General features: G+C 30.7%; 1 protein-coding gene across 1 annotated transcript; it reads right to left on the reverse strand.

Moving 5' to 3' along the window:
- Positions 1-3548: 3548 nt before the first annotated feature.
- On the reverse strand, positions 3549-10310 carry LOC111876870 (truncated transcription factor CAULIFLOWER A). Its single transcript, XM_052769430.1, has 8 exons — positions 9786-10310; positions 6028-6106; positions 5747-5811; positions 5181-5280; positions 5051-5092; positions 4275-4316; positions 3897-4030; positions 3549-3797 (listed from the first exon to the last, which is right to left on the reverse strand). Exons 1-8 carry the CDS (start codon positions 9968-9970, stop codon positions 3701-3703), a joined length of 744 nt encoding a protein of 247 aa, XP_052625390.1. The 5' UTR covers positions 9971-10310; the 3' UTR covers positions 3549-3700.
- Between the last annotated feature and the right edge of the window lie 311 nt (positions 10311-10621).

The raw sequence follows: 10621 nt of genomic DNA on the forward strand, positions 1-10621 counted from the left end.
CCATCCCATGCTATTGATTTGGCAAGCCCTTGCATTACCTTAACAAAAACAAAAAATAAACACTTGTAAAATGCATGTAACAATAAAAGGGTAAATTGGTAATTTAAACATACCGCATCAAGGAACATTTGATTCAGATAAACCACTAGCCAAAGCAATAATGGTAGCATTGGTGCTAGTATCCCTATCTACCTGCAACATTTAATAAGCAATATTTTAGTTATTAATATACACATATCACTATTGGTTAAACGACTAAAAGGAGTTACAAATTACAACTGCTACACTCTTGCTCACAAGATCAGTTGTTGTTATTGCTACAGCAGTAGAATCTGCTCTGCAAATCGAAAGTAGAATTGATAATTAATTTAACATTTAAAGGAAAGCAATACAAGGAGTTACAAATTACAACATTACCACTTGACACTTGATGAAAGCAAACTAATTAACTTAGTAAATGAATTAAGAAGAGGCTCCTACACATAATATGATAAGTCAAACAAGTGGTAAAGAAATCGACTATAAATGAATTTGTTGTGTTATTTACCTTCTTTATTCGTTGACCAATTACCTCAGTTGATTGTATCAAGATTTCATCTGGGCTTACTTGAAGTAACTGTAGAATTGTGAATTATCAGTATTATTTTCATTGTGTAAATAGAAATAAATGAACATAATGAGGTTTACACTTTAGATACATTGGAAAGGGCATATGAGCAGTCTATTACATCTTGGTAACTTACTGTAATATATTTGAATATTTCTTTCATTAACCATAAAATGATAAATTTACTTGAGGAAATATATAAAAAATCAAGGGAAAAAGTGGAAATAAAAGTGTTACAGGTAAAAATAAAGGAGCAGTTTAGACGATTATACCCTCCTAAGGATTTCAAGACAAAATAAATCATCATAAGTCCTGTTTAAAGCTCCTTTCTTGATCCCGCAGTCCACGAGCTCTTGTTCGGATAGAGACACCAATTTACCTGTTTTCAGTTGGGTTATTCCTTCCATAGCTGCCACAGCTTAAAACGCCCAGCAACACCCTACAAACATATATGATGCGATATCGAGTTTAATTAAATATGGTCTTGTTAACAAACATAACTTAATTACTACTTGGACTACGTCTCAAGTTTGAAAATCCCGGTAGTAGTTTTTGCTTACCACATTGGCCTTGGTCTTTAACAGGTGTTACTGCTCCTTTCTTTCTCCAGTCCATTGATGATGGAACTGCTGTCACATTTTCATACCTGAAAGCAGAGGTCGATGGGGAACATTCGTGTGCCTTGAATCGGTTCCTTGTGCTCGTGAACTCTTGGTTTATAAGGTCTGCAAATTCATTGACTGCTAGTTTTTAAGCTTTGTTCATGACACTGTTGGATGACTCTATGTACTGAACATTCTCTTGAAAAATCTTTGAACGTTGTTCTTTCTCATCAGCATCCTTGTACACGCGTCCATAACGAGCCATCCATTGTTCGAGCAAACTCCTTCTTCAAAGAAACTACAAAAGTATATAATATATAAGAAGATTATGCAGAGAGATTGAGAATTACAAAAGCATCATAAGCTTTTTAGTCATAATACCAAAATCAGTGAACCACTTTCATAGAATGTGAGCAAACTCTGCATATTCTTTTCCTTCTTTAATCTTATAAAGAAGTAGAACAAGAGGACGAGTGACAATTCCTACAAAATAGATGTTAATTAATCAAATTTTATATTCAAAATTTTGAATCAGAAAATTTTGAAGATACAATAATTACCAGAACCACAAGGCGCAGGGGAGACAGCAAAGGGAGCTGCATAGATCGCGACGAAACCAACGACGAGAGCTGAAACGAAACTCTCTACAGATAAAATCGCGTCGAATCCTGTTCGGGGGTTTCCACCACCAACGGATGCGACAGATGGGAACACATCAGGAGCGCCGTTTCCGAGCGCTAGAAGAGTGACTGCACCGGAGAGAGAGAGAGAGAGAGAGAGAGAGAGAGAGAGAGAGAGAGAGAATGTACAGGTAGTATTTGATCTCTCCGCTAATCGCCGACTCCAGTTCGTCATAATCGTAGGAAAGATCGGGAAGCGTGAACGTCTGCAATCCACGCACATGTTGCTAAAACCTGGATATCGCAACTAGGGTTTTAGCAAACGCGAGGGTTCGTAGAGCCATGTGTTCCAAGACAGAATAAACCATCGATTTATGATCTTCAACCTCTAATTCGAGTTTGATACCTCTTATTTTTGATGAAAGAGGAGACTCAAATCTGAGAGAAAAATGAGGAGTCGATAATTAGGGCAAGAGGGAAAGAAGAAAAAAAAGGAAGACCAATCGGGAAATCGAAGCAGATCTTTACCATTTGCGTTCATAAGAGGGCGGGGTGGATATTAGCGAAAGCAGTGATCGTCGATTCTGATTTCCTTTTCTTCGATTGAACACCCAAGAGATCTTATTCCTTTTCTTCAAATTCTCATTTGCCTCCCAACCCCGGAAGACGTGGAATCGATGCCCTCTATTTTTGGAAGTAGGATCGATGGATACTCGTCCTTGTTAGATTTTTTTTAGGCTTCAAAATTGATAGATTTTTTTTTCGATTCTTTCAAGTTTGAATCAGAAAATGAGAAAGAGTTAGGGAAATCAAGAGTGCAATGCTCGTCCTTGTTAGGTTGAAGATGAAAGATAGATAGAAGATAGAAAAAAAAGGCGGGTTTTCAAAATTTTGGGGATTTCATTTCCCCCCTTGTCTACTAAAGGCGCGTTTCATTAAAATTATAAAGCGACAGGTACAGACGACGCGCGTTTAAGATAAAGCGCCCTCCGTGTTTTTAATTTTTTTTCTTGAGACACTAAATTAAGGGCACACAATAAAGCGTGACGTAAATCCTTAAATTTTTTGGAGAGATGACACTATTTTAAGGGCACGTCCTTTTGCGTATCGTTAATTATCGCGTGTCGTAAAAAGCGCGTCATTAAAGGTCTTTTTTCTAGTAGTGTAAAGAGAGTCTCGAATATAAGATATACTATCTTTGATGCTATATATCAGTGTAGACGATTATTAATTAGCAAACATGCAAAAGATATATATATATATATATATATATATATATATATATATATATATATATATATATATATATATATATATATATATATATATATATATATATATATATATATATATATATATATATATAAAAGTTGTAACACTTTCGACTGCTTTTAATTCAAGGTATCCACTAAAAAATTATTTTAGTGACTAAGTACATTGTCAGGTTATAAAATAGTGTCTAGAATTCGCAAAAAGAACTTTTTGGACATTTTTACAATATATAGGTGACAATGAATAAAAAATCAATGAAGTGCCTACATTTAGTTTTTAAAGCTGAAGCATGATTGGATTCCATTGTCATAGACTAAAACGAGTGATTGGCCAGCCTAGCGGGGGTGACCTTGCAGTGGGGTTTAATAGGTGCTAGATTCGAATTCCACAGGTACTAGCTACCAACTTCTACTTATATCATCCAAGAACATTTTTATCTTACATCTATTGTTTATATAGTGGTAGAAGCTCACATTGATCATATATAGATTAGCAGTGATTGAACATACATATATTATGGTAGGAATTCAAACATATTGAGTAAGTACATAACTGATTATACTCATTTATGCCACTTTATAAACACACTTGGATGTTTTTTATTGGTTCATGTGACGAAGCAGCCATGGGGGCATCATGGTATGAGCTTGAGCTGATTCATCCTCCCTTATTACAACCGCTCCATGGAACGATCCACTGCAGCAGTTCAAAACCAACTCAGTCCTTAGTTTAGCTCTGTGTGTGTGTGTGTGTGAGAGAGAGAGAGAGAGAGAGAGAGAGAGAGAGAGAGAGTACCTCCCGATTGTAAGAGGACGTAAGTGGGGTGGTTGTGGTGGTGGTGGTGGTGGTGGTGGTGGTGGTGGCTGATGAGTCTGAGGTAACATAAACCCTACATTTTGTTGGTCGTTGTTCTTGTCGTTCTCTTTCAACTGTGTCCAGATTTAGATATACATGTGAAGAAGGTTTTAAATTTCCGGACCTTTGTTTTTAATTTTGATTCGTGATGTTTATATAAAATTATATTATTTCAACAAAAAAATTTGAACGATGAGAACCTCATATTATGTTATTATTGACGTTATTATAAACACTATACTAAAAGTACTAAAATCAAATCAAACAGTTTTAAACAAATTTAAATCTTAAAAAACAAAAGGAACACAGAAGAGGTACCTTCTTAGAGAGTGCATTGTTCTGTTCTTGCAGTGCTCTCTCCTGCCAAAAGAAAGAAAATTCCCACCTTCAGTAGTTTAAATCAACTAAAGTTTTGCTTAGTTTCAAGACATCATAAAGTTTACTTTTTTAAGAAAACTTCAAGTCCGGAGCAAGATTCCTTAATCATACAAAGTTAGGACATGTATAGTATTTTCTTTAATTATATAAAAAATCGTTTTGTTGTGATTTAAACCAAGTAATCTTATTGGTTATTTGAAGAAACTCTCTTTAAAAGACAATATTAAGCTCATCAAGATTTTTTTTCTAATCATAAAGAATAACTTGACCAATCGAAAAAGAGAAATTAAATATCTTCTTATTTTGTGTTCTTATAAATCTTTCTATACATTTAAATGATGACGTGTTTCATATTAATATACAAATATCATTAAATTTCATTAAATTATTATTCAATGTTATACACAATTTAAGTGAGTATTAGGATTTGTAGAACAAAAAGTAAAAGCATATTTAAATTTCTTATTGAAAAATGGTAATTGTATCATTTTAGTGGTACACATCAAACTGTCCTAAAATCCACATAGGAATAGGAAGGGGTATATCGTAAAGATTAGTAATATAACAGTGTAAATTAACTAAAGTTTTGCTTTCTAGTTTCAAAGACATCATAAATTTTGAACTATCTCTTGTGTAAAATTTCATTCATCAACCATTAGTCTTTAATTGTGGGCCCAATTGCACTTTGTTGATCAATATTATGGTTCGTGGATTACCTTTTTATGAAGTTCTGAGATGGACTCATGCATGACTTGATTCTGCATAGAAATTTATTATACTGAGTAAAACACGTGGTAAAACAGGATGCTAACAAAAACGATAAATTATTGGAAAGCATATATATACCTTCCTTGTTCGTATTCGTTTGAGAGCAGTCTCTAGTTGTTGTTCTACACTTTGAAGCTCTCTAAGATTCAAAGGCTCAAGGTCTTCCCCAACATAGTGCCTAATTAAACATGCTCAAATTTATATATTAAGACAACCCCAAAACTTGTATGCATATGTGTATACGTTTTTAATGAAAAAACAGGAAAATAATAGAAAAAAAAGGTTATGTGTACGTAGGATATATATGTACTTGTAGCAACCAGAACCACCAGTTTTTTTTCCTTTTAGATTATTAGATTCCATCATGGTACAAAATATAATGAATCAAACAGTTTATTTTCTTGAATAATTCAATATTGTCGTCAAGAAATAAATGATTTGCACCAAGAAACCAAACTCGAAACACATAAAATAAGTAAGAGCAGTCTGATGGGGTCCACATTTCAAACCCAACCAAACAAAATCAAATAACTTACCTTCCAATTAACTGAACCATTAGTCGTAGCTAGAGTTTCTTAAACCTTAAATCATAGTACACATATTTAGTATGAGAAACGAAATGAGTTCAAAATATATATACATACCTAATGTTCTTTTCAAGAACCTCAATCTTTGCCCTGAGCTTTGAGGATTCAAGAGTCCAACTTCCCTACAAAACAAAGCCCAAAAGAGTTATATATATATATATATATATATATATATATATATATATATATATATATATATATATATATATATATATATATATATATATATATATATATATATATATATATATAAGTTTTTGGTATATAATTTAACAAAAGCAACTTAAATAAAAATAAATACGATAACTAAAGACGTTAAGTACAGTGCATTAAGATACCTGTGTTTCTGTTTCAGGCGCAGTAAGCAGCTTTTCTGCATACGAGTATCGTTCATACCTTTCAAGAATTGCCTCCATACTAAAACAAAAATAAACAACTGTCATGGTTATTGTCCGAAGGATTATATTTGGTTTTAAGAAAATTGTATTTGATATTTATTTTGAACAATTTCAACCATGATATTTATATTAATTATTCTGTATTTCAAAAAGGACTATTCTATCGATGTAGTTATTTACTATTTATCGATGTGCTAGTTTAAAGTATAGAAAAAATGCTTGTGCCATGAACTAACTACCTTTGTCTCAAGTAAGAAGGTTTGGCTTTGATTAATTTGTTCGATATAATTTTATTTTTTAAATTATTTTTTATAATTTTCAAAAAGAAAATTATACGTGAAGGTATGTTATGATGACAAGCACGTCATATTTTTTACAAGAAAAATATTTGAAATGTTTTTATTTTGATGTCGGTAAAACAAACTAGAAAATAATTTGTTACTTTAATTATAAACAAGGGGACCTGGGTTCGGCCAATGTTTACCATAAAGCAAGTTATTTCCATTTTAACCATAATGCACATGAGTGTCAGTGCAACCATATATCAACATCAATGCCAGAATACATCATCAAAATTTAGTATAAAATATATTTCATACATGCATTTCTACATATATATTAAAAAAGCAAGCATGTGTACGCTAATATTCGTTTTGTATGACAATCATCCTTTTCTTTTCTTTTCAAGATCCGAAAACCAACTTAAAACATGGAATTATTTTTTGAGGATAACGTTATATGTTGACATATAGATGCACAAACCTGTCTTTTGAAATTAAAATATTCTATTTTGAGTGAATATTGACAAATGAGCCAAGAAAACTTATTTAGGATTTTGACAATAAGTCTTTAAATTTGATAAGTTTTTGCAGTTTTAACATTTTGAAATTTTTTTGTTCGATTGTATCCAAAAAAAATTGCTAGTTTTTCTTAATTTTTGACATTGTTACTTATAATAGATTGTTTTCAGGTTACCATTAAATCATGTTTTTAAAAGCCACTTAAATTTTAAAAATTTTTGTTTTTAGATTTTAGTTTTTTCATATTCTATGTATTAATGCAAAAAATATGTATTTATACTTGAAATTTCTTTTTAAGAAAACATCATATAAATTATGCATTTTAGAAATAAATTTTTAGTAATATTAATTTTATTTAGAAATATAAAAATATATTTTTACGTATTTGTAAGTATATATCAATCAATAACATGTTTATAAACATAGAAAAAACATAGCTATACTTCTACATATGTAATTATACTTATAAGAGCATTAAAAAAATATATATTTATGCTTCTAACACACACACACACACACACATATATATATATATATATATATATATATATATATATATATATATATATATATATATATATATATATATATATATATATATATATATATATATATATATATATATATATATATATATATATATATAGGACTAGGTTATAATGTGGATAAACAATTATTGTACGGACATTTGGACAGTGTTATTTTATAAAAATTATTAAGAGAATAAGTTGTTTAGTAATGTGAATACGTTCGACCTTACAAAAAGATTGTCATTTTCATTCATTCTCACTAATTTTTATTTATTTTTGTTCTCACACATCGTTTGTTATTTATTTTCATTCGGACAGAATACGACTGAATAAACATTCTGATAGAATGAGAAAAATAATAATAAGTTTATAATAACGTTACAGATGATTTAATTAGTGAGAATATTTGATAATGACAATAGTTATGTATGATTGTATGTATTCATATTATTAAAAAACATATTTTTTTTGTTATTCTCATAGAATAACACTATCCACATGTACACGCAATACATATTTGAACCTCTCTCTCTCTCTCTCTCTCTCTCTCTCTCTCTCTCTATATATATATATATATATATATATATATATATATATATATATATATATATATATATATATATATATATATATATATATATATATATATATATCGTATTTTATAGGTATAACAATACTTTTTCACATAACTACTTCTAGATAGGCATAATTATGATCTATACTTCTAAAAAAAATTAACATTTGTATAAATATATTTATATTTACAAAAAATGTAATAATTATTTATATTTATAAAGATAAAATCGATAAAATATGCTAATTTTAAGGACTTACGTGTCAAAACAATAAAAACACTTAAATAGGTTTTTTGTGCATGAAACCGTATAATATGAAAAACATAAAAGATTTATAATTTTAAAGGTTTTTTTTTTTTTTTTCATTTTTGTAAACTTGATATTATGATATACATTGTAAAACTTTGGATATACATAAACAAAAAAGTTGTCCTAAATATAAAATCGTTAAAATACGCTAAATTTAAAGACTTCCATGTCAAAACAATAAAACATATGTATTAGTATTAGCCCATTTTCTTTTATTTTTTTGTTTGTCCGACAGTGATGGATGATCACTAGCCAGTAACTAGGGGTTTGTGAGTACTAGGTTCTTTGATGCATTCGTACGGAGTCTATCAGCTTTGTACGTGCTTAAACTTATATTACCATTAAACCACATGTTTAAATAATTATAACTTCGTAGGAAATTATTAAAAGTACAGAAAACACAAAAAAATCCCATTTCTATGGGGTGTTACGATAAAATTACGTTTTATAACTATCTTTCTTTGGTTAAAAACTGCGGTATCAACCGTTTTGATTTCTTATGTAACAAATCTTTCTCCATTGGGAGACAAATAACACCATTTTGAATTTTTTACTAAAGCATGGTAAAATTATTGTACTTTCTTTCTTTTTTTGAAAAATAGAGCACAAACCCTTAAAATTATCAAAATAAAACACAAACCTTTTAATCAATGATGAAATCTTGTTCATCGGCAATGGATTCATATACAACGATCTGGTATACATGAGTCCCATTTTTTTGTTAAAATATGGTTTTTCTGGCGTCTTAATAAAAGAAAATAAAATCTTGTTGACATGGTACAAACAACAAATAACGCTATTGATAGGATTACGAATGACACATTTAGTTACTTTCTAATTAGACGTTTATATCTACTATTATATATATAACCCTAAAAATCCTCGAACCCTCCAAGAAAAGAAAGGTAAAGATGAAAACACAACCAAAGATATTGCTTTGGTAGTACTATATATACTACTAATTGTAGTATTACTATGGTAAGAGATGCTTTTTATGTCAAAACTGATAGTACCTTCATAACAAATCTAGTACATACCGAAAGAAAACCCCCCCAAAACACCAAGATTAATGAACCCTAAAGTTAGAGAGAGAGAGAGAGAGAGAGAGAGAGAGAGAGAGAGAGAGAGAGTTACTAGATCTCTGAATTAGACGGCATAATAGATGCATGCAAACAAGGATCTAAATTTAAAAGCAAATCAATGAAATAGTGTTGGTACTTAAATAGAAAAATACACACAGAACCACCAAATAATTTGTTGAGTGTAGTCACGGGTTCAAATCAGTTTTCTTTACCGATTTAAGAGAGTAGGAAAACATACTCCTAAAGAAGTGATATTGAGGTGCGTGTTACAGACTTTAAAGTTTAAACCCAGATTGTGTTTTTTTCTTTTGTCTTTTTTCTTGAATAGCAGCCAAGATTTTGATTAAACAGTGCGTAAACAAGAAAGTACGTAGAAGTTAAATGAAATAGAAGAAGCCTAACCTCGAGTGAGTGGAATACTCAAAGAGTTTGCCTTTAGTAGAGAAAACAATAAGAGCAACATCAGCATCACACAACACAGAGATCTCATGAGCTTTCTTCAACAAGCCTGTTCTTCTTTTGGAGAACGTCACCTGTCTGCTAATCTTGTTCTCGATCCTCTTCAACTGCACCCTTCCTCTCCCCATTTTTTATTATATATATTCTTACTATTATTGGGAAACCCTAAAGAACAAGAACGCGGATAGCTTGATCTGAGCTCTTGCTTCAAAAACCCTAAAGAGATGAACAAGATCTTATTTGTCCTTTGTTTTTATAGATTTCTTTAATACACCCTAAAATAAAAGTGCAATCTCTTGATCTTGATCTTTTCTGTTGGGGTATCTTTAGAAAACCCTGAAAAGAAAGAACAAGAATTACAAGACTTTGGTATGTTTGCAAGATTTATAGAAGAAGAAGAAGAAGCAGAAGAATGTTTTTGTTTCTATTTTGGTGTATATCCATCATTCGATGAAATCTGTTATATGTGTTTGGGGGAAGAAAGGAAATTGCAAGAGAGGGAGATAAAGAGAGAGAGATTGTGTGTTTGTGTGGTTGGAATACTGTCTTGAAAAAAGACCTTCGATGATCTAAAAACCGGAGTGGTTTTGGAGGGATGTGTTGTCGAGTTGTGATTGGCCCTTTAGTTTTATGCCATTGTTGTCTGGCTTTGGGGGACATGGTTTCGTCTACAGTATTAATCTGCCCTTGTCATCAACAAATACGGAAGTAATTAGGACAACATTTCTCAATTATCATGCAAAAATTACTCATAAAATACCCGTGCATTTCCTAAAAAA

The sequence above is a fragment of the Lactuca sativa genome, chromosome 3 (assembly GCF_002870075.4).
Source record: "Lactuca sativa cultivar Salinas chromosome 3, Lsat_Salinas_v11, whole genome shotgun sequence".
NCBI lineage: Eukaryota > Viridiplantae > Streptophyta > Magnoliopsida > Asterales > Asteraceae > Lactuca > Lactuca sativa.